Source organism: Manis javanica, chromosome X, assembly GCF_040802235.1.
Source record: "Manis javanica isolate MJ-LG chromosome X, MJ_LKY, whole genome shotgun sequence".
In the NCBI taxonomy this organism is placed as follows: domain Eukaryota; kingdom Metazoa; phylum Chordata; class Mammalia; order Pholidota; family Manidae; genus Manis; species Manis javanica.
Window position 1 is genome coordinate 20,642,966 of NC_133174.1, and position 25,784 is coordinate 20,668,749.

The 25,784-nt window shown below is 38.2% G+C and overlaps 1 protein-coding gene and 1 long non-coding RNA gene across 2 annotated transcripts in view; one reads left to right on the plus strand and one right to left on the minus strand.

Moving 5' to 3' along the window:
- Window positions 1-25,784, minus strand: part of LOC140847328 (uncharacterized) — a 219,620-nt gene that overhangs the window by 54,745 nt on the left and 139,091 nt on the right. The window contains exon 4 of the long non-coding RNA XR_012127305.1: window positions 926-1,038. This is a non-coding gene — a long non-coding RNA (uncharacterized lncRNA). The remainder of the gene's footprint in view (window positions 1-925; window positions 1,039-25,784) is intronic.
- LOC108403854 (melanoma-associated antigen B10-like) lies at window positions 12,094-13,134 on the plus strand. Its single transcript, XM_017671210.3, is given in 3 exon segments — window positions 12,094-12,244; window positions 12,346-12,548; window positions 12,550-13,134. Coding segments are annotated over 3 exon segments (939 nt in total).

Below are 25,784 nucleotides of genomic sequence, written 5' to 3' on the forward strand. Positions count from 1 at the left end.
TATCCTCAAAAAAGTTATACAGCAAGTAACATAGTTTAACTTTCTAAACAACATGTTGGCTGATTTACTGTGCCATATCTAGGGAGCTATGAATTCTGTGACATTTCCTGGATTGAAAAAGATTGCCAGAGGGGAGTTTGGTAGATTTTAGAGTAAAAATAATAGTAATAATGAATTTTATCAAAACCAAATACAAGCCCAACACTGTGCCCTATGTTGTTGTAGTTAGCTCCATTCCAACATTCCTAATTGCAAGATATATGTGAGCCAAGAGGACTCCTTATGAAACCCATTTCACAGATAAAGAATCAGAGGCTCACAGAACTTTGCAATTTTTCCAAGCTCACTTGGCTTCTAAGTGACAGAGCTGGAACTGGAGACCTGGTCTGACTCCTCTAAAGCCCGCACTGCCCCACTCCTCCCAGGTCAGTGAGGCTGACCTTCTGTCTTTAAATTCATTTCTCTTTTCACTACTCCCAGGAAATAAAAAGAAGTCACCTGCAGCCACTGTACTAAATGCATGTGTATTAATACAGTGAAATGAGAATTCACTCACCACTACCTGGGAACTGTCTGTGGGCTGTATTTGCCTAAGGTGCACCTGCCCCTTTCCACAGGGTTCTTTTAGAGCTGATCTGCCTGCCCAGTGCTGGTACATGAGACCAGACACAGCACTTTCCCAATCACCTCACTCTTCCCCTGGGTCTTCCCCAGTGTGCCCTCATGCGCAAATCTGGATCCTGACCTGCTGCCCAGCTTCCCGGTCATAAGGTTGCACTCTGCTCCCAGTGGAACAGGAAGCCCAGAAGCACCAGCCTTTCCCCTGACTTACAGCATTCCCAGCCCCTGCCGACATCCTCTGTCTGTCCCACCCTCAGCATGGGACCCCTCTGATAATGACAGCCCCGTGCACATGGTTGTTTACCTTGACAGTGATGTTTAGACATCTGCTCATCTGCTCTGGCTGCTTCCACCACACGCTCAGTTTTTCAAATTGGTTTGTGAGCAGAGTCTGATTTGGCACAGGATCTACGGGTTCTGGAAAGAGAACCCTGAAGTTAGAGAGGAGGTTTTAGAAAGCACATCAAGTTAGAAAGAAAAGAGAATTTAATCTGGTGGTTTATGTGAGATTGGCCACTGAAGCCATACACTGATGAGTGAGCTTAACTAAGCAGCCAAGAACTAAAGCCTCCCTCCTCAGTGGTAGATGAGGAAGGACCGAGGAAATTACTGTGTAGCAGCCATCTGCCGAGGTTGGATTCTAATAAACCAATAGACCTTCCAGGAGGCTGTGTTAGTATTCTATAGCTGCCATAACAAATGACCACAAATTCAGCAGTTTACAACAACACACATTTATTATTGCACTTGTCATTGGGTGAGAAACCCAAGTTGCTTCTGCTTATTTCTCCATTCTGGGTTTCACAAGCCCAAGTCAAACTTTCAGCTGGCAGGCTTCTCAGCAAGACTTCTGGGAAGATTCTTCTTTCCGCAGCATTCAGGCTGTTGGCAGAATCCAGTTTTTTCCAGTAGTAATACTGAGGCCCTCTCTCCTTGCTGTGAGCTGCAGCTGACATAGTTTCTCCAGGCCTCTGTCAGTCCTTACATCTGGGCCCATGCATTTTGAATCAGCCATTAAACGCTGAATCCTGCTCATGCTTGGCATCTCTCTAACTCCCCCCTTTGCTGAATCTCTTTTGCCCCCAGCCAGAGACACTTCTCTGCACCTAACACCTTACATTGTTAGATTGGGCCCACCCAGATAATTGAGTATAATATCTTTACTTAAAAGTCAGTTTCACAACCTTGCTGCATCTGCTAAGTGCTTTTGGCCATGTACCATCACACATTTACAGGCTTCAGACACAGGGTGTGTGTATCTTCACCTGGAGCAATTATTCAGCCTACCACCAATGTAGAGAATGTCTCCATGGCAGACATGCCAGCTTTGATAAGAACAGAAAAACAAACTGGCCACCATTCTCCTAAGTCCTGTTTCTGCCCCAGAGGGAAATTCTGGTTCTTCAGTGTGCCTAAGGACACCTGCACAGATGGTCAGGCATGTTCATCAGGTGGTGGGTAGCACAGACTCACAAGCTGTGATTTGACCATACAGCAAAAGAAGATTCTCAGTGTATTGAGATTGTAGAGGTTATTGGAAAGGTCAGTACAGAAAAGTGCTACAGAGTGAAGAAGGGTGAGCCCTTCCTGCTGAGACTTATAGTGTCCTTTAAGAAACTGGGTTGATTGTGTATTTGAAAACGCCTGTCACAAAGTAGGCACTAGAAAAATTTGGAGTCTTGCAAGACAATTTTGGCCTTCCCAGAAACTTCTCCCACAATGAAGAGGGCTTTTGTCATCCAAATTGTGTTCTGTACTTTACTGATTACCTACCCTGTAACTTTTATGGGGAGGCTCATATCCATCATGCCTTGCTCTCCTTCCTGACCATGAAGGGGAATACTATATTGTTCAGTTCAGTTGTATTAGAAAGTGTTTTGTGACTACCCTTGCCACTGAAATATGAACAGCAACAATGTGATTTCCAGACCGAGACATCTGGGAATCAGTATGATACCTCCACCCTATCTGCTCAATTCAGCAGTAAACATGCAGAGCCTGTGTTGAGATGTGGAGTCACATGATAGAAGCAGCCTGGATATCTGGGTCACTTGACAGCAGAGACCCCAACTATCCATGTCATATTTTATGTGCATAAAAAGTGAACTTCTGTAGTATTAAGTTATTCAGATTTCAGGCTTCTTCTATTACATCTACTAGCAGTTTACTTTATCTGAACAACACAGAGCTACTATTTCTGTTATTAGTCTTACTCGAATATACTAACCACAAAATAAATACTCCATATATTCTTGATGTTAAAAAATTCTAAAAATAGAGATATAGCATAAGTCCTGTTCCTTACTTCTCCTCCAGATTTCAGTCCTCAGAAGTAACCACAACTTTAAAATATTATATATGCTAAAATATATTCTGGGTTTTTCCTTACATGGGTATACTAGAAAAATACAATGTGAGGGTTTTTTTTAAAACATACATGGGTAAAGATTATATTGTTTTGTCTCTTGCTCTTATATTTAATGAAATGAATGCAGGGTCTTTCCATGAGGGCACATATAGACCCTTGTCTTTTAACTACTCCTAACATCTCTAACGTCTATGTGTCACAATTAATTCAACAGTTCTCCTGATGGACACACAGGTTGTTTTCCATTGGTTGCTACAACTAATAGAACTGATATCAATATCATTAAACATAAATTACTGGGCATACATGGATGTTTTCTGAAAGACACAGAAGTGATCATCGGGTTAAAGCAGAAATAATGTGATGATTATAAATTTGTATGAAATTATTGATAACCTGTTTCGATAATGCTGTGCCAATTTATATTCTTACATATTAATGATATGAATATCCTAAACTTACATATAGGCATTTTGATGTTTTAAAGACTGATCAATCATTCCTGTGAAAATATAATCTCACTAATATTTTATTTTGTATTTCCATGTTTTCTAAATATGTTATTCAAAATTTAATTCCTCATTAATTCCTCATCCATACATAGCAAGAGTTTGGCAAGATATCTAAAGTATTGGGATCATATATCTATATTGTGTTTTAAATCTCTATGCCAATAAGATTTTTTTCCATCTACTTTAAGAAGCAAGGATTTGGTCAGAATGACTAGGTCTCAGGGAATAGTCTAGACAGGATACCCTCAGCTGGTGAAGAGCACCAGGAGGCCTGGTGGGTAAAGAAATTTCTGGAGTCCTTGAGAAAGACCACATCTAACTCCAAATCCAGATAGCCCAGGGCAGGCTGGCAATCAGGGTTCTGAATTTAGAATTTAGCATATAGTGGAAAAGAGACCAGAAGAAGGAAAGGTGTGGAATCTCAGGGGGTCCTGGACAACCCCCATGCAAAGACTTGGGGAATCTATGAATCATTACCAGCCTGAAGCTGCAGAGAAATCTGAGTGGGCAGATCTATTGGATTAAAGGACCAGAGGCATGTCTGATATCCTTCCCTCCCTTAGAACCCTCCTTGCCCCCTGTCAGGCAGAGTATAGCTGGCTCCCCTGCATCACCCAGTGATAATATTAATGAATTCTGAGCAACCTACTTCTCTTAACTACTCTGGTGGTTCTGTGCATCCTTGCCAGTGTACCAGGGCCGAGAGCTGTCTTAATGCCTGATGGAGAAGGCTATTTCTTCTCCTGTGTACAGGTCCTTCCAGCATTTAAATTTGAGCTAGATCATTAAAACAGGATCTAAATGCTATCGTCACCTTAGAATGCCTCTCTCAGTTCCTGAGTTCTTTGCAGCCATAGTACAAATGTCCTGTGGCTCTGTTTGGTGGTATGTGCTACCACCAGATACTCCCTAGGGTAGAGGGCTGGTCCCAGGTGTATAAGCATTTTACAGAATGGGTGGACAGAAACATTGCAGATGGTGTGGTTCCTTCTTAAACTGACTGGAGTCAATGGTGATATGCGGTGTCTAAAGCTCTTTATTATTGTAATAACTCTGGCTTGATTGAATTAAAAATATTAAAAAATTCTGTATCAGCTATTCTCAACATTTCACATGATCTGTAGTAAATTTTACTACCTTTCCATGAAAGGTAATGTCATTGGACCAGAGTGTCAACCTCAGGCTCCAGAGAGGAGGATCTCAGACCCTAAAAGAAGTAAAGATGAAGGGCAGGAGGCAAGTCTGGAGGAACTGCCCACCCCAGAACAGACGGCCCTGCACAGAGTCTACACCTGGTGTCAGCTTGGGAGTGTTGGGCGTGGCTGTTCAGTGCAGGCATCCCTTCACTGCACCCTCTTGAGTCTCAGGCGGTATGTTAGTGTAGAGGTGGGGAATTTGGTCTAAGGCTGGCTGACTCAGTTCAGCAGGGGAGGGAGTCCTAGTGCCCTCTGAGTCAAGTTTAGAAACCTGAATGAGGACTGAGGCTATTTCCTCCTCTAATACAGAGCCCCACCTATGCTGTCAGCTCTGGGAGGTCCTATGCAGGGGTCTCAGGGAGCTTCCTTTTCCTTCCACCCTTGGTATCGCAGAGTAGTTAAGACTAAGTATGAGTGTGGGGGCATCAGGTCAGCAGATACAAGAGGAGTCCAGGCCCTGCCAGGAGATAAACGAAAGACCCAGACTGATGTTTGAGAGGACCACCCACCCCAGCTAGGCTAGGGCAAGGATCACCTGATTCAGGATCACCTTCTGAATGCCCCCTGTTGGGACTCTGGGCACCGAGAGTATGGAACCAGGGTACTGGCCTCAGGCCAGCAGAGGGAGGGAGCCATGTGCTAACAGAAGTAAAGAGGACCCTGAGTGACGTCTAAAGGAACCACACACACTAGACAGAGGGGTCTCCACAGAGCCCTGCCATCCTGTCAGTCCTAGGAGGCCACAGGCAGGGGTGGCTGAATGGGAGAACTGGACATCGGTGGACACTGGTTATCATAACTTGCAGTATTTATGTTTACTTAAAATAAACTATTTTTAAATAAACTCATATATTTTAAAGTTTATATTTACAGAAAAGTTACAAAGTTAGTACAGAGGGTTCCCTTATACCCAGCACTCACTCTCCACTACTGTTAGTATCCTATATTAATATGATACATTTGTCACAACTCATGAACCAGTATCAATACAGTATTATTAACTAAAGTCCACATTTCATCCAGATTTCGGTCATCTTGTCCCTAATGTCTTTTCTTCGGACCAGGATTCCATCCATGACACCACTTTGCACTCAGTCATCATTTTTCCTAGGCTCTTCTAGATTATGACACTTTCTCAGACTTTCCTTATTTTTGATGACCTTGACTGTTTAAGGCAGGGGGACTTTGGTCAGGTAGTTCACAGAATGTCCCTCAGCTGGGATGTGTTTGATGTTTTTCTCATGATTAGACTGGCACTATGAGTTCTTGGAAGGAAAGCCTTAAAAGTGAAGTGCCATTTTCATCACATTGTATCAAAGGCACATACTATCAACATGACTTGTCAACTGATGATATCACCTTGGTTACCTACCTAAGGTAGTTTATGTCAAATTACTCTTTCCCCCTCCTTTCCATACAAAGGAAAGAAGTTACTATGTTCAGCCTATAGTTAAGGGATGAGGAGTTATGCTCCACCTCCTTCAGGGTGGAGTAGCTATATAATTATTGATTTGGAATTATTCTCTACATAGGGTTTGCCTATTCTCCCTGATTTATGTATTTATTCAGTCATTTATTTATAGCAGTATAAACTTATAGATATTTATTTTATACCATAGGTTATAATCCAATATTAGGTTATTTATTTTCCTGCTCAAATTGCTCCATTGCTACTGGGGTCTTGTTGTTTCTAAGCCCTCTCAGAAGACGGAGCTTGGAAAATGCCTGTGTCCTAACCCATGAATGCACAAGCATCTATAATTATTCCTATATTTGTGCATCTGTACCTATATTAAGCTAAACACGAGTCATACTGATGTCTCCAATTCTAATCTAGTATCACATGATTCATTCTAGCTTTCCCCTTTTGCTTACCTTTACGGTAAAATTGGCTCCAACTATCTACCATCCATGTGCTTAAGTATTTGGTCCTAGTATACATGTATATTGATTTCAGATTATTAGCCCATACCCTACTGAGAAAAATCTTTACCAATTAGAGTATCTGTATATAGTTCCATTTTTCTTTAATCTTATAGTATCCATTCATTTCCAAAGTTACTTAGGTGAGTACCTCTTTTTCCCCATCCTTTCCTTTGATGTTATTTCATGTATTTGTAATACAGCTAGACTTTATGGTCACGCTCTGCTTTCCATCCTGGGATGCCTAAATCTCTGAATTTATTTTTTATTTGCATATATTAAGCTTCACTCTTTCTGCTGTAATGTTCTCTGGGATTTGAAAAAAAATGCATAATGTCCCATATCTACAATTAAAAGACAGTTCCAGCATCCTAAAAAAAATCCCCTGGGCTTCACATTCTCAAACACTACTCCCACCAAAAGACAAAAAAAAAAAAACCCTAGAAACTACTGATCTGTCTTTTGTCTCTATAGGTCTGTCTTTTCCAGAATGACATACAAATGGAATCAAATAGTATGTGGCATTTTGTCACTGGCTTCTTTTACTTAGTAACATGCATTTAAGAGTCATCTATGTTATCTCATGAATTGATAGTTTATTACTTTTTATTGCTGAATAGTATTCTGAAGTATGCATGTATCACAGATTATTTATTCACTCACTTATTAAAGACAGCTTAGTTTTCAGTGATGGTGAATAATGCTGCTGTAAGTATTTACGGGCAGTTACTTGTGTTGACATAAGCTTTCAAATGAGTTGGATAAATATGTAGGAGCATAATTTCTAGATCATGTGATAAGATTATGTTTAACTTGGTAAGAAACTGCCAAACTTTCCAATATGGCTGCACTGTTTTACATTTTCAGCATCAGTGTATGAGAGATTCAGTTGCATCCTCACTAGTAATTGGTATTTTAGCTTTTTTAATAGGTGTGTAACGGTAACTAATTGTTTTAACTAGCATTTCCTTAATGCCTAATTACGTTGTGCATCCTTTCCTATGCCTCTTTGCCATCTGTATATTTCTTTTAAGAAATATCTGTTTAGATCTTTTGCTCACTTTAAACATAGGGTTGTGTATTATTTCCCTAGAATAACTGTAATAAACAAAAGAAATTTACCTTTCACAGTAATGGAGGTCAGAAGTCTGAAACCTAGCGGTTCTTAGAAGGGTTGGTTCCTTTCGGAGGCTCTGAGAGAGAACCCATTCCATGCTTTTCTCCTACCTTCTTGGTAGCTACTCAGCAATTCTTGGTGTTCCTACCCTTGTAAATGCCTTGCTCCAATCTCTGCTTCCACCCCTGTCTTTACATGGCCTTCCCTTCTGCAGGTCTTTGTCTCAATTCTCCCTCTGTCTTCCTTCTTGAATAGCAGGCATGCCCTAAATCCAGGATCTTCACATCTTGAAATCCTTACTTTAATTACATTTGCAAAGGCTTTTTCCAAATAAGTTCATATTCACAGGTTCCAGGGGTTAGCAAATGGATATATCTTTTTAGAGACACCATTCAAACTACTACTGCTTGCTTGTTTCATTGTTGTTGAGTTTTAAGAGTTCTTCGTACATTCAGATACAAGTCATTTATCAGATATGTTATTTGCAAATATTTTCTCTCAGTTTGTGGCTTGTTTTTCCATTCCCTTAACAGAGCAAAACTTTTTCATTTGAATCAAGTCCAATTTATCCATTTTTTTCTTCTATAGATTGGGTGTTTGGTTTTGTATCTAAAATTCATCACAACACCCAAAGTCACAGATTTTCTCTTATTTTGTCTTCTAGAAGTTTTGCATTTTACATTTAGATCTATAATACATTTTGAATTAATTTTTGCATAAGGTATGAGGTATCTGTCCAAGTTCATTTTTTCCCCATACAGACACCCAAATTTTCTAGCACTATGTGGTGAAAAAATTACTCTTTTTTCACTTACTTGTCTTTGCTCCTTTGTCATAAGTTACTTGACTGTATTTGTGCGTGTGTCTATTTCTGCACTTTCAGTTCTATGTTCTAATGACCTATTTGTTTATTCTTTCACCAATACTATGCTTTCTTGACTACTATAACTTTAAGTCTTGAAATACAGTAATGTGACTCTTCAAATGTGGTTTAGTTTTTCGACATTGTGCTGGCTGCTCTAGGACAACTCCATATAGATGTTAGACTCCATTTGTTGATTGCTATAAAAAAGTTGCTGGGATTTTTATTGGGATTGAATTATCTGTAGATCAAGTTAGAAATCACTGACATTTATAATAGTGAGTCTACCAATTCAAAACAGGGAATATATTTACATGCTCTTTGATAAATGTTTTGTAGTTTTCCACAAATGGATCTATGTATTTTGTTAGATGTATATCTACGTATTACATTTTTTATGCACTTGTAAATGTTTTTGCCTTTTTAAATTTCTAATTCTAGTTGTTTACTGCTTATATATAGCAAAACAATTAATTATACTTGTTTATTAGTTCCAAGAGGTTTTCTTATAGATTTTTTGAGGTTTTCTACATAGACAACCACTTCCTATGCAAAAAAATATAATTTTTATTTATCCTTTTTCTATCTGTATGGCTTGTTATTGTTTATCTTGCACTAGATAGGACTTCCATTATGATACTGAATAAGAGTAATGACAGGACATCCTTGTTTCATCTCTAATCTTAGAGGGAAAGTATTCACACTCTCATCATTAAGTATGTTAGCTATAGATTTTCTTATATATCCTTTATCAGGTTAAGGAAGCTCCCTTCTAATCCAAATTTTTAAAGTTTTTATAATAAATGGTATTACAATTTTCTTCTTTTTCTACATCTATTAATATGATCTCATTAATTTTCTTATTCAGTCCATTATATGATGGAATACACTAATTGATTTACAAATGTTGAATTAGGCTTGAATTCTGGAAATGAGCTCCACTTGATAATGATGTATTATTCTTTTTACATATGCTGGACTCTCTTTGCTATTACTTTGTTAGGGATTTTTTTTTCTTGTCTATATACTTGAGAGATATTTGTGGTTTCTTTTTCCAGTAATGTATTTATCTGGCTTTGGGCTTAGGGTGATGCTGGCCTCAAGAAAAGAACTGGGAATGCTTCTCTGTTCTTCAATTTTCTGAAAAAGATTGCAGATATTTGTTTCACCCTTAAAAGTTTGACAGACTTCACCAATGAAACTAGGTGGGGTCTTTGTTTGGAAGGTTTTAAACTGTTAATTACATTAATAGATGTAAGACTATTCAGATTATTTATTTCAATTTAAATGAGTTTAGGTAGTTTGTATCTCCCAAGGAATTGATCCATGTCACCTGTTACCAAATTTGCAGACATAGAGTTGTTCATAGTATTCCATCTTTATCCTTTAATGTCTGAATCAATAGTAGTGGTCACTCTTTCAATTCTGATATTGGTGGTTTATATCTTCTCTTTTATTTCTTGGTTACCCTGGCTAAAGACTTATCAACTTTATTTGCTTTAAAAAAATTAATTGCTATTTTTTAGAGCAGTTTTAGGTTTACAGAAATATTAAGCCCAAAGTACTAGTTCTCATATACCCCAACCCTGACATGCATAGTTTCCCCTATTACCGACATTTTTCATTAGCATGTTATAATTGATGAACTAATATTAATATACTTTTATTAACTAAAATCCATAGTATACATTAGAATTCATCCTCTGTGTTGTATGAACCCTATAGATTTTGACAGATGTGTAATGTCATATATCCACCATTATAGTATCAAACAAAAAAGTTTCACTGTCCTAATATCTTTCAACTTTTTACTTTTAACCTATCAGAGTCTTGATATACAAAATGGGTTTCTTTTTTTCCCTAAATTCCTTGGGAATTTTTTTTTGACAACCAGTCATCTACACAGAGACTTTTTTATTGCACTATTTCCAATTAGCATGTCCTTTGTTTCTTTTTCCTGTGTTATTAACACTGGCTAGGACTTCAAACCTATGTCAAATAGGAGTGATGAAAGTGGACATTATTTGCTTTATACCCAGTCTTAATGAGAAAGCATTCAGTTTTCCACCACAAAGTCTAATGGACTAAGTTTGCTAATACTTCGTTGCAGATTTTTGTTTAATATTGGTATTTTTCCATAGTTTTCTTTTATTATACTATCTTTGCCTTGCTTTAGTATAAAAGTAATATTGGCCTCATTAATGAGTTGAGAAGTATCCCTGCCTTTTCTATTTTCTGGAAGAGATCATAAGTGATGTTATTTCTTCTTTAACTACCTGGTAGAATGTGTCAGCAAAACCATTTTAATTGAGAGAATTTTTTTTCTATTCTTAAGTTTTTATGTATCAAAACATTTCCACAGTATACCAACTTTGGTATGGTCAGCTCAAATTTGTACTTCAAACAAAATGATAGGTGTGAAACATTATAACTTGACATGGGTAGACACTACACCATGATTACCTTAAAAAATCTAGTTACCATCCATCACCATACAATGACCCCCTTGGGAGAATTATTTTTCTAACAAGGTTTTCAACTATGAATTCCATTTCTTTAATATTTATAGTATTATTCAGGCTATTTTAACTTGGATGAGTTTAGGCAGTTTGTGGTTTTCAAGGAGAGAAAGGGTCATTTCTCTATGTGTTGTCAAGTTTATGTTCATACAGTGGTTTATCTTTCCTAACACCTGCCTCCTTTTCTAATTTCCTGGGAGGGAAGCTTTGATAATTGATTTGAGATATATTTAAAAAATATAAACATTTTGTGATGTGTATTTCCCTAGCTTCCACTGATTTTAAAATGTTTAATTTTCCTCTTTTAATTACACACACACACACACACACACACACATACACACACACATATATATAAAATGTTCATTGAGAAACACTGTTGGGTTTACATATGATATAGAAGCATAGTGTTTAATTTTGTATTGTTTGGAAGTTTTCCTGTCATGTTTCCGGTACTGATTTCTACTAATTTACTGAAGAAATGTGAAGGAGGTCCTCAGAGCCAGAGCCCCAAAACTGCGGTAGTATCAGGACGGCACCAAAGACTGCTGTTGTCAGCTCTGGAAGGCTCCAGCAAGTGTATTCAACTAAAGGCTCTCCCTCATTTCCTCCTTTGGGGTCTCAGAGAGATAGTTAAGACAGTTTAGCTTCAGAGCTGCAGAGAGGAGGTGCCTCGGGTCCTGCCAACAGCTGACAGGATGATTCGAAATGTAAACTGAGAGGATTCTCCACCTGAGAACAGAGGGGACTCCAAAGAGTCTAGACCTGCCAACCCTGTTCTCAGCTCCAGCTCACTTGAGACAAGAGTTTGGCAGGCTGCAGCCCAAGGCACATAATAATTTCCTCTGCAAGGTTAAAGCCAAGGTGGGTTCTCCCCACTGAAGGTGCATGCAGTCTCCTTCTTCCTCCTCCAGGTGCCCTCACTGTCTGCCCTCCAGCCCACACCCCTGCCTGCTGTCTCTGAGCACTGTCATCATGCCTCGGGGTCAGAAGAGTAAACTCTTGCGTGAGAAACGCCGCCAGGCCCAGAGTGAGGCTCAGTGCCTCCAGGCTGCTGAGGCCACTGCAGCAGAGAAGGAAGAGCCCCATTTCTCCCTCTCTCCTCCTTTTGGTGATAATTCCCAGAGTGCCTCTGTTGTTGGGAAAAGTAGCACCTCCCAGGGGTCACAGAGAGCCCCATCCACTACCACTACTTCTGAGGGGTTTCATGCACAAGATCTGATAAAGGCGCCAAGAACCAAGATAAGGAAAGACCAAGTACCTCCTGGGCACCACCCAGCACTGACGATCACCTCAGAACCCCTCTAGATGAGAAGGCAATTCTGCTGGTGCAATTCCTGCTGCGAAAGTATCACAAGAGGGAGACCGTAATGAAGGAAGATGTGATGAAGCATGTCATCAAAAAGGACAAGGAGCACTTCCATGGGATCCCTCCGGAAAGCCTCCGAGCTAATGGTGCTGGCCTTTGGCACTGATGTGAAGGAAGTCGACCCTACCAGGCACTGCTATGCCCTTGGCAGGAAGTTGCAGCACACCTCTGATGAGAGGCTGAGGGGTGAGGAGATCATGCCCAAGACCGGCCTCCTGATGACCATCCTCTGTGTGATCTTCATAAAGGGCAACTGTGCCACCGAAGAGGATATCTGGGAAGTGCTTAATGTGATGGGGATGTATGCTGGAAGGAAGCACTTCATCCATGGAGATGTCCAGAAGCTCGTCACTCAAGATTTGGTGCAGGAGAGCTACCTGGAGTACCAGCAGGTGCCCAACAGTGACCCTCCACGCTACAAGTTCCTGTGGGGCCCGAGATCCCATGCCGAAACCAGTAAAATGAAAGTCCTCGAGTTCTTGGCCAAGATGCACAATACGGTTCCCAGTGCCTTCCCATCCTGGTATGAAGAGGCTTTGCAAGATGAAGTGGAAGGAGTCCGGGCCAGATTTGCAGCCATGCTTCATACTGGTGGCCAGGCCAGTGTGTGTTCCATGGTTAATTCTGGCAGCTTCCCCCACATGTAATGAAAGCACTTTCCTCACTTTCTGTTTGAAGTAGCGGGGGTACTTAGGTGGTGCTGGAGGAAACACAGTGCATATCATATGTTCTACATGAGTAACTTGTAGATTCATCTTTTGTTGTTGAAAGTTTTCAAATATTTTTTTAAAAGTTTAGCTTCAGAATCTGAATACATAAATGATATAGGTTACATATTTAATGCTGTTTATGAAGTTTAAGAGTAACAGTCTTGCTAGTTTATAAAACAAATTGGGTAACCTTCCATCTTATTTAGTGATATGGAACAAGAAAACATAACATTGAAATAGGCATTTCCTAAGAAATGTGAAAGAAATCAGTACTAAAATAGTTGGGATCAAAAAATAGAGAAAAAAGTAAAAAGATGATCAACTCCTGGTTTCCCTTATTCCTTGTTTAATCTTGGGCTGAAAAATAAAAATTTTTTGCCTGAACTTGCTTCATTTATTCTAGAATGTAAGAGAAATTAAATCATAATAAATTGCTCACTGACACTTTTAAAAATTATTCTTTAGACATTAATGGAGCATCTGCCTTTTGGAAGGTCAGTGAGGGTGTGAGAGTGGTGAGCAAGGGCCATGTCTTGGGGTGGGGGTTGTCTCAAAGTTAAGAAACTAAGCCTCCAATCGAGACGTGCTTTTAGCAGTTACTTCAGGATCGTGGATAAACCAGAGAGAATCTCCTCCTGGACCAGGGATGGAAGGAACCCTGTGCTTCCTTCCACAGTGCACAAACTAGGAGTTTTATTCACATCATCACCAGGGACTTTCTGAAAATAAGGGTAATACTTCCTTGAGATGGGATGCCAAGAAGCCACTGTGCTCTCACTCTTTGCCCTGAACTGGGAAAAACAGAGCCCACTCCATTAAAAGGGCACTTTAACTGGGTTATCCTGAATAAAATTTGGCCATCTCTAAGGAAGGGCTCAATGTTGGTTGAGGTTAATAAATGAAAATATAGGTGATTTGGATCAAAGGGCAGCTAGGAGAGAGGGAAGGAATTGGATCTTGACAAACATTTTAGGAGTTTGGAGTTGCATCCAGATGGGGAAGGTTCCCTAACATCCAAATTAAGTAGTATGTCCTCTATGGGGGATGTTTTACTAAGGTATTTTTCTTGCTGAGCAGAATTTTTGGTGGACTTGGTGTTCAGTGCCCTACAGCACCTCATAGTCTCAGACATCTCCTGGATTAAAACAACAAAACAAAACAAAACCCAAAAATCTCAGCAGGAGGTTGGCATTTTCAGGGGTCAAAAAAGAGTAATCATTGCCATTCTTTCAAGTTTCCATGCACACCAGTCACTGTGCCAGGTGCTTTACAAACATGATATACATTCCAACAGTCCTACAAGGCAGGGCTTGTCATACCCCTTCACTGATGAAGAATCTAAGACTCAGAGTTTGGGAATGTGCTGAGTTCACACAGCTAGTGAAAGGTCTGAGACTAGTCCTGGTCTCATTCTCTAGACCCTACACTATGCCACTCTGCCCAGCTTGAGGTTGACCTTGTGTCTATTATAATTCATTTCTCTTCTCATTATTTCATGGTGTCTGCCAGGTGCTAAGAAGGAAAATCCTGGGGCCAAAGTGCTAAAGCAGGCCTACAGAAGGAAGGTAAACATGAGAATAAACCATTTGGGGATTGTCTGTGGGCTTCATGTACTCGGGATCCTGCTGCCCCTCGCCCACAGTTCCTTGGGAGCTGACTTTGCCCTGGTCCCAGCACGTGTGTCCAGCCCCAGCACTCCCCCAAATGACAGCTCCCTTCCCCTGGGCCACCTCAGTGTGCCCTCACATCCCAACTGAAACCAGACCTGGGGCCAGCCCTTGTCTGCGTCCTCCTCTGGAGGCTACACCTGCTCCCCATGGAAGACACAGCCCATACCTGCTACCCCATGGCTTAGAGCATTCTGATGCCCACAAATCCCATCCCTCACTGTAGACGTCTCTGAAAGCAACTGCCTTATGTGTCATTGCTCACTTCTGATGGGGAAGTTCAGACACCTCCTCATCCCCCCTGGGTGCCTCCACTACATTCTCAAAGTGTTTTCAAATCTGTTGGTGACTAGAGTCTGATTTGGCACAATCTACTGGTTCTTGGGATACAACTCTCAAGTTAGAGAGGAGGCTTTGGGAACTACCCTGATCTTTGGAGTAGAGGGTCGGGCTAAATTATTTGAGATTGGCCATTTACCACATACACCAATGAGTGAGTTTACCTTGTTAGCCAAAAACAAAGCCTTGTGCATAAGTAGTAGATGAGAAAAGATCATGGAAATCACTGTGTAAGCAAATATCTACACAGACAGAATTCCAAACACCCAGGAGTCCTTCCAGGAGGTGGAAAGTGGTTCTATGACAGATGCACTATCCTTGATAGGAAAAGAAAAAGTCAGCATTCTTTCACTGCTGCTTGTCTCCATGTTTGCCCCAGAGGAAAATTTTGGCTTCAGGTAACAGTACAAATACTCTTATTGCCCTCAAATTCTAACAGTGTGAATAAATCACAATTCTACTTCCTTAACTACATTCCTCAAAACTTCATCCCCATCCTCAAAAGCAACCACAACTAAAACTTCATGGAATTTCAAACTTTTCCTTACATCGATGTGTGTTAAATGTGTGTTTAATATATATGGATAGCAGTATATATATTATTTCTGACGGTTGCCCTTGTCACTTGTTGAAATGAATTTAGGGTCTTTCCATGAGGGCACACAGTAGTTAGGATCCACCTTACTCTTAACTACTCCCAAGAATTCTAATAGTGTATGTGCCATAATTAATTTAACCCTTCTCCTCCTGATAGACACAAATTCTTCCCTATTTGTTGCTATGATTAATAGAGCTGATATCAATGTCACTGAGCATGAATTCTTGGGCAAATACATATGTTTTCTTATAGGTAAGAGATAGCAAAGTGCAAAGTGGATTAAAGTGGAAAGAACGTGGTAACTGTAAATCTTATAAATAGTGTTGAAATTCTGTTTCAATAAAGCTGTACTGACTCATATTCTCATATATTAGTATCTGTAAATAATTTACACTCTCATGGGCATTTTATCAACCTTTTAAATTTTGGACAAACTTTTGGGTGAAAAAATATGTCTCACAGTTATTTTAATTTCCTGGTTTTCTAAGTAGGTTAAGCAGAAAATTAACTTAATCTCTCATCCATTGAAAGCAGGATTTCTTCAGTGATGCCTTGAGTACCAGAATTCCTCTGGGCATGCTTTAAAATTCTGAAATGTCAGTGATATTTTTTCCCCCTTACTTTGAGAAAGAAGGATTTGATCAGAATGACCAGGTGGCAGGGAATGAGTGCAGAGAGAATGCTCTCAGTGAGGGACATCAGGAGGACCTGGGGAGAGTGGAATGACCAGAGTCCATGAGAGCACAGGTCCCTGAAGTCCAGGAATCCACGACACAACCTGTGTCTAACTGTCCTACAGTGGTGGTACATTCTAGATATGGGACCGTTTACTCCAACTGAAGCCTTCCTCAGAAATTTAATCCAGACAAGTCTGGGTGAACATGGGACTAGATGCACATTGTCCCACCCACATGGCACCCTTTATCCCTCTCAGGGCAGTGGGCCCTGAAACCTCACACAACTCTGGAGTTTCCCAAGCACTGCTAAGAAGGCTGGGTGCCAGAAAACCATTTTCCACAAATCCTTACGGGTCTTGCTTTTAAGTTTTGTTAGTTGGGACTAAAGCGACATTTAGCATATGGCTACTCTTGCCTATTGAGTCATAATGCTTCTGAGTACTGTATCCTGTGGTGCATGAATTCTGTCAGTCGTATGTGAGCTCTGGAGTTTAGGTTCTCACCTCCCTGGTACCTTGTCTTGTGAACTCTAGGTGCTGGTGGACTTCCCAAATTCCAAGCTCCATCTCTTCAATCCAGGGAAATGGCAAGCTCTGTCAGGTGTTCCGCTGCCCGCCCTAAGGCCTGGAAAGTCTGCTAAGCAGTAAGCCGGGGCAACCAGAGAGCTCACTCTGTATTTTCCCCAAATCTCAGGGATCATTATTCTTCATTATCTGATGTATAGTGTCTTACAAATCACTGTTGCATATATTTTGTTTTTGCTGTTGTTTCTGAAAGGAGGGTAAATAATGTCTTTGCTACTAAATTTGACCAGAAGCAGAATTTGCCTCTTCTAAAATTTCATATAAGTGGAACTATATAGGATGTTCTCTTGTGTCTGACTTCTTTCACATAGCATGTTTTTGAGTTTCATCCACATTGTAGCATGTAAAAGAGGTTTCTCCTTTCCTCACTGAGCAGTATTTCTTTCTTGAGTAGTATTCCAAGGTACAAGTATTCCACAATTTTTTTTACATGTTTATGACGATATGGTCATTTGGGTTGTTTCCAGTTTCTATCTATTATGAATAGATGTGCTATGATCCTTCAGGTACAAGTCTTTCTGTAGACACACGTTTCCATTTCTTCTGGGTATATTATTAGAAGTGGAACTTCTGGGCCCTGAGGTAGGTATATGTTAACTTTATGAGACGCTAAAGCAATCTCAAAAGTACTTTGCAACATTTTGCACTCAAACAATGTATGTGCCTTTAGGTTGCTTTGCATCCTTGCTAACATTTTATGACATCAATCTTTTTAATTTTAGCCATTTTAGGGAGTAGGTGGTCTTGTCTTATTGTGATTTCAATTTCAATGTTCCTGATGTGCTTGAATACTTTTACAAGGGCTTATTGACTATTTATTTATCTTCCTTTGTGAGGTGCCTATGCAAGATTTTTGTCCATTTTTATTAGTTATTTTCTTTTTACTATTGAGTTGTTGAAGTTGTTTATATATTCTAGACATAAGTGTTTCATCTATATCTTATGTAAGTTGCTGGCTTGTTTTCTAATTAATTTTATTAATGATTTCTTTTGTTTAGCAGATTTTTAAAATTTTGTTAAATTTCATTTTATCATTTTTTTCTTTTATTGTTAATATTTTCTGGCTTTTGTTTAAGAATTCTTTGACTACTTGCAGCTCATGAAGATATTATTCTATATTGTCTTGTAGGTACTTTAATTTTATCTGTAAGTTTTAGGTCTATGATCCAACACAAATTAACTTTTTTTATGGAGTTAGGTAGTGGCTGAGGTTCACGTTTATCCAGTTGCTCCAACACCATTTGTTGATAAAATTTTATTTCCCCATTAAGTTTGTTTGCTACTTTGCTTGCAATTAACTGAGCATATAAATTTAATTCTATTTCTGAATTCTGTATTTGTTTCACTAACCTATTTGCCTGTCTTTAGGACAATCATGACTTGACTATTACATCTTTATTATAAATATTGAAACCAAATGGTATAACTATACTTTGTTTTCCTTTTTTCAAGATTCATTGGCTAACATATCTTTCCTTTTACTTTCCACATAAATTTTGGAATCAGCTTTTTGACTTCTATAAGAAAAGACAGCTATAATTTTAATAAGAATTTTTTTGAATCTATGGACTAACATTTTGTTTTTTCTTATAGTTTTGATTTCCCTACTGAAATAACTACTTGCTCCTTCAATATGTTTGTGTTCTCCTTTAAATCCTTAGACACATTTATAACGGATATTTTAAGTCCTTGTCTGCTAGTGTCATGATCTCTGATTTTTCTCCTGAATACAAATTGTATTTTCTCCTATATGGGTCATATTTTCCTGCTTCCTCACATACTTAGTAGTTTAGGGGGTTTTTGTTTTGTTTTGTTTTGTTTTGTTTTACCTTGGGCATTATGAATGCCAAACTGTGAATGTCTAGATCTTGTTATTTTCCTTGTTCAGGCAAGGAAATTCATATAATTCATTTAACCATTATATTGCTCCTTTTGAGATCTGTTTTCAAGCTTTGTTAGGATAGTATATAGTAGCCATTCTTGAATTACATTATCCTTTACATCTGCAGCTTAGAATTGTCTGAGACTCTACTGAATTACTTTGGGTGTTCAAACAGTACTCTCCCCTCTAGCTAATCAATACTTAAAAGTCTCCCAGCCATGTTTGTCTTCCAGTAATTGTTCAGCTCACTGTTTTCCATTATTTTTTTAAAATTCTCCTGGTAGTTGCTCTTTGCCAAGCCTCATGAAGTCCTGCCCTTTATGTGAGCAGCTAAATGTTCTGTGAAAAACACAATGGTACCATTCTACAGATTTCTGGAGCATTAACTCTACCCAGCTTTCTTTTTTCCAACAACTTTCCCTGCAAATTTCAGCAGCCTTACTATTCCCAAACTGATCACTGTGTCCTCAGTTCGGTGAGTTCATTGTGCTATGTTTTGGTTTATCCTCTCTGTATCACGTCTAGGCATTGCTTCCAAGCAGAAATACAGGGTGGCTTGGGAGCCTACCTCATTTGTTTTGTTTTCCTACTGCTAGGGATCATAATCTTGTGCTGTTTTCAAGTCACTTTGTATATTCTGCCTATTTTAAAAGTTTTTTACCACAACTAGAAGTGGAAGTCCTCTTGATTTTTTTATAAGGCCAATTTTTAAAAACATTTTATTTCAAACTACTTTTAGACATAGAAAAATTGTAAAAATAGTACAGCATTTCAATATATTCCTCACTCAGTTTCCTCCAATGTTAACACCTTAGATGACCATCATATAATTGCCAGAACCAGGAAATTAACATCGTCCTAATAACATTAACCAAATTAGTGGCTTCATTCAAGCTCCACCATTTTTTTAGACTATTATCCTTTTTAAGGATCTTAAGCAATGTCCCGCACTGTATTCAGTTGTTATTTCTCTCTGGAATCCTACAATCTACAATAGTTCCTCAGTCTTCCCTTGCTTTTCATGACACTGACAGCTCCAAAGAATATTGACCAATTATTTTGCTGAGTGTCCACCATTTGGGGCATATATGGTATCTTCTTATTATTAGACTAAGGTCTTGTTTCCTTGGAAAGAGAAGCATAGAAATGGTACCATGTCTTTCTCAGTGCAACATATCACAGGGTTGCTGATTTGAATATCATATTACTGGTGACACTGACCTTTATCACTTCGTCAATGTGGTCTCTGCTGGGCATTCCCACTGTAAAGTTACTATGACTTCTCCTACAGTCAATAAGTATTATGGGGGGAGATACTTTGAGACTGTGTAAATATGTCATTCTTCAAACCCACTGATTCCAGCACCCATTAGATCAAGCATGCAATAGTATGGTATTTGCCTAATAGTGGTTTCTATATCCCTTCTTTACACAGTTATTAATTGCAATTCCAATACCAGGAGGATCTATGTTGGCTCATCCATCTTTATATTTAATTAAGTGTTTATTTTTATCATTATGGACTCATTAATTATTTTTTATTTTGGGGGTTATACTCTGATACTAGCATTATTTATTTAGTTGCTCAAAGCTTTGGCCATTAGTTGTTCCTTCTCCTATTTTGCATTCTTTCAACAATGCTCCCCTCCCCATATTTTCTGATAACTTTCTTTTTTCCTGGTTCCACAAGATGTTCCAAGCTCAACTTGATTTTCCCACTTCCAGACTTGGCAGAACCACTTCTCCAAGGTTCCCTGGTTCCTTTTATAGAAGAATGATGCTTAGAAACCAAGATCTTGGCACTAGACTTACTAATTAATACTGGAATGTCATTGTCTCTAGGCCCTCTCAGCAGACAGAGCTGGAAAATATTTGTATATTAACCCATGTATACACACATACCAATTTTTATATCTGTGTGTATGTGTATAATGAGTTTATACTGATACCTCAGATTGTAATTCAACACTGCAGGAATCATTTTAATTTTCCCACTTTCTTTGTTTATAATTTCTCCAACTGTAAGGAATCTTAGCTTTATTATTTACAACTTATTTACTTATTTGTTCAATTCAAGGATACACATAAATCAGTTTCAGAATGTCTTATCAATATCTCAATGAGAAACACATTAGAAAAGTCTGTATCTGTCTTGTGCATTCCAGGGGCACTTTGTTTATTCAGGTGAATGCCCCACATAATTCACTTTTTTCCACATATGAATTAACACACAACAGCTAAAATGCTTCACATTGCTGCACATACCAGGGTTCAACCTACTCATATGCACTGGGCTTAATTCTTGAAAGCAAGGAATTTGATGTCTCCATATGGCCGTTAAAACCAGCTGAGGTACTACTATTTGTCATGATGTCGAAGATGGGTCCTTTGCTGCTTGTGTCTTTTTTTGTTTTTGTTGCCAAGTAACTGAAAAACACATGCAGCATTGCCGAGGATAAGAGCTCTCCCTATTAAGAAGAAAAAGATGACAACCTGCTGTGGGAACAGTAGGCAAACTACCCTTATCATTCCCAGCACAAACACTTCATTACTAGGGGTGCATCTTTACAAAAAAAACTCTTTGAATATTTTCTCTAAAATATTCTGTTCCTGTTCACTGACATGAAACTTTTAGAGTTTTTCAGGAAAAAATAATATGTTAACTGGCAGAAAAAATGAAGAAAAAATCCAGAAAATGTATTACACATCTGTCTTAACCAAATAGTTGGTATCTGAAAACTCCACATTAGGAGAGAGAGAAGCAGTTATTACTATCACATGGCATCTTGCCCTACTTAATTCCAGCAGAATAAGCCTCCTTCCACTGTGTCGCAGAGAAAGATAAAAAGTCTGAAGTCAGATCAAAGGCCAAGTTGTGATTATTGTGAAAATAAGAGATGATTACATACTCTTTTTTTTTTAGCTATCTATCCTCTCAAGATATAATGTCCCATTTGAAATATTTGCTGCAAGAATGTCAAAAAAGTATCAGATAGTAAAACAGTATCATAGCTCAGCTCTATGAAAAATAGCCTGTAAAAATGGAGGCCCATGAAGCAGAGACACTAACCTCTTTCAAAACTTATCTTCCTAGCATTCCACAGTGATCTCTTCAAGAATAAAATTACTGACTTGAACTCTCATCTGACATTTAATTCCTTTTTATAAAAGAATTAATTTTTTCATATGACATGGAAATTTAGAAAATTCATGCTTTTAGATTTCTTTTCATGACTTGGATTTTGTTCAAAGTTAGAGACAATCTTGCTCTATTGTTGAATGGAGCATTTAATGCATATGTTTTACTCTATTATAAACAAGTAAAGAATACTATAGGAATTTAAGATGTCCAGTAACACTGATGTATTCCTCTTTAAAGCACAGGTTTACTTTTAAATGTTTCTATGTGTTAAAAAATACTGACATCTTTATTCATACAGCCTTTCCAGGAATAACTAAAATTCTCCCTTTTCAATCTTCCTAAAAGACAGTTAAATACCATGTGCTGTTTTATTATCAAATACCTGAACAAATATATGATACAGCATTTTCAAAAGCTACCCCAACTATTTGTTGTAGTCATGATGAACACAAATTAATTCTCATTCCCCTCCCGTGGGGGTATTTAGATGCACATTCTTTTACACACATCACATACATATATGAGATGAATATTTTTGAAAAGCTCTAACCTCAAATACGCAAAAATAAAATCCAGTATTAAGGCCAGTAACAAAATGTATTCAAGTCACATGATCAGGGATAGAAGAGCAAATGAGATTTACTCATCTCTGAGCCAACATTTCATTTCTCCAAGCCAATGCCTCAAACCAAGAACCATATATTTCTGAAGCTCATTTTGGTATGATTGACCAAATATATAAAAAGCTGTACATATTTAATGTATACAACTTGATAAATTTAGAGATATGTATATATCCATGAACTCACCGCCATGATTCTGCCATAAATCTACCCCTTACCTCCCCAAGTTTCCTACTACCCTTTTATTTATTTATGTATCATTTTGTGATAACAACACTCAACATAAGACGTACTGTCTTAGCACATTTTTAAGTATACAATACAGTATTGTTAACTATAGGCACTATTGTATATAGTGATCTCTAGGACTTATTCATTTTGTATAAATAAAACTTTGTACCTTTTAACTAATAACTCCCAGTTTCCTCCTCCCCTAGGCCCTCGTAACCACCGTTCTTCTCCCTGCTTCTATGAGTTGGACTCTTACAGATTCCTCATAGAAGCAGCATCATGTAATATTTGTTTTTCTGTGTCTGGCTTATTTCACTTAGCATTAAGGTCCTTCATATCTATCCATGTTATTGCAAATGGGAGGATTTCCTTCTTTTTTAAACCTAAATAATATTCTATTTTATGTGCATGCCACATTGAAAACAGATTCCCCCTCTCTAAAGAACAGGGGCATCTGTTAGACCTATTTAAAATTTGTAAATCATGTGCATTAACACTAGTGGTTTTTTTTTCTTAAACTGTCTCTTGCTACTGAATAAATGATACCCTATTCAGGGACTGAAATCACTCAGTCTGGGAATCCAGGATAGTGTATGCAAGTTTTTGTACATATTGGTATACTGTAGTTTTCCTCCACGGGAAATGCTCAGTGCCTTTCATTATTTTTAAAAAGAGTTAGTGATTCCAAGAGAATTGAGACCTTCCTCCTTGGTATCTATGATACTACTAGAATTTTAAGTTAAATTCTAAGATTTATTCATTGTTATTTTGTTAATGGTTCTACAAGGAAAAGTTGACTCATTTGTATATGGTTAGAACAACTGACAAAGAGGCAGCCAGGGTCAGTTCATGTGTGAAGAAGCATTTGATTTTGGGTATTAAAACATGAAGTGAAAAAGGGCAAATACTGACACTGAATTAAAATAATTTATTTCCAAGAAATTAATGCATGACATATAATTGCTATGAGACAATCAATAGAATTAGCATATAGATTTTTATGTGAAGATTTAAAAAATATCTATTACTATTTTAAATATTTAAAATTATATATATAAATAGAATATATGTGAGAATGAACTTTAAATATAGTAAGGTTAGGAACTAATATATATTGGTGTATTTATATATGCATATTTATGCATCCACACACTTTGTATACTGATTTAAGATACTTTGGGCAGCCAATGAAGGAGAACACAACTTAAACTGAACTAAAAAATAAAGAATATTATTTTCCCATGTAACTGGTAGTGAAACTGTAAGTCAGGCTTCAGGTTTGGCTTATGCCAATAACTTCTGCTTCATTTTCTTGAAATAATCTTAACATTAGCCAACCCTCTTCTTCCTCTTTAGTGTAGTATCAAGACATCTTCAGCAGTTCCGGATCCACCACTGCATGTAACAATTTGCAGAAGATAAGAGACCTTTTTATCCCTCCTACCAATTACACATTTAGGTCACTTGCCCACTTCTGTCCAGTTTCATATGTGCTGATTAGTTTAAGCCAATCAGGCTTTCACACCAATGAGATTTGTGGAGTCAGATTCCTCTGAGGGTCACGGAGTGAAAGTAATGAATGTGTGACCTAAATCACACATTCTGATTCTGTTAGGATTCAGGGAGAGGGGAATGGATGTTGTGAGCACCTCAACAATGCCCACCGCAATTGTGCACTTCTGTATATTTGACTAGATTGATAATGTTTAACATTTTGATGGACAAGTATCTATAATAACTTAAGTGTAAGATTATATTTTCCATGCTGTTCTGTCTTGTGGCTATGGTGAATTTCTAAATACATCTCATTTTATTATTATTTCATATCTTTAAAAAATGAAAAACTCACAGAATCAAAGAGGAAATATTTAATTAGAAATAAAATGAATTATATATCTTTCATGAGTGTGTTCTATGCAAGGGATTCTTGATGATTTCCTGTATTATGAGAAATAATGTCAAGCCCAATAATTTCAAGTCAGGCTAAACCTTTCTACTTTAAAAGTGCTGAGATGAAAGCTCTTCAATTTATGGGTGTTTTGCCTCGTGCACAGGCCTCAGTCTTTGAAATATTTTAAGTGAAATTCACTTTTCATTATGCATTAAAGGTCTATGAAGTTTCTCACGAGGAGATACTAATTTTGTTTGTATTTTCAAGGTTGGCAAGTAAAAAAAAATTGTCAGTTATTCCTGTTTGTCCTCAAATACATTCCTCTCCTTTTTCCATTTTATAGGACACTGGGCTGACCCCAAGAGAACAATTTTTCCCATATTCTTGGGTCAGCTAGCTTCAGCCATAGTCTGCCAATGGGAAGCATTTTCAGAAGGAAGGAGAATAAAGGGTATTTCTTATTCTCTGCCTGCCAATGGGCCATTTTCAGCAGCAATTGCTTCTCTGTGGCTGCAGTTGTTACAAGAACTGATTCCAGCTTACTTCAGGAGACCCTGGATTCTGGGCTTCAGTAACCCCACCACCTCCCTTCATTCCTTCAGCAAAAGCACTGCAGCAGCTTTTGATGTTCCTAATCTGTGAACTCAGCCTCATCATCTCCTGTGTGGCTTTTCAGCAATTCCATCACCTACGTAATCACTTCCAAATTCCATGTCTTAAATGTTCTGAAGAGTTTCTCTTTCCAGAATGGAACATAACTGATTCATACTTAAACTCAGTTTTAATAATTTGCCTGTTGTACATTTTCTGCTCCCACGCTCCCACACTTGAAGTTGCTCTGACAACATCAGTAGTGGCATAAATATTGCTAAATCTAATGGATATATAGTAGTTCACTGGATACTTCTGCTTCATCTGACACTGCAGACTATTCATTTTCTTAAACTATTTAT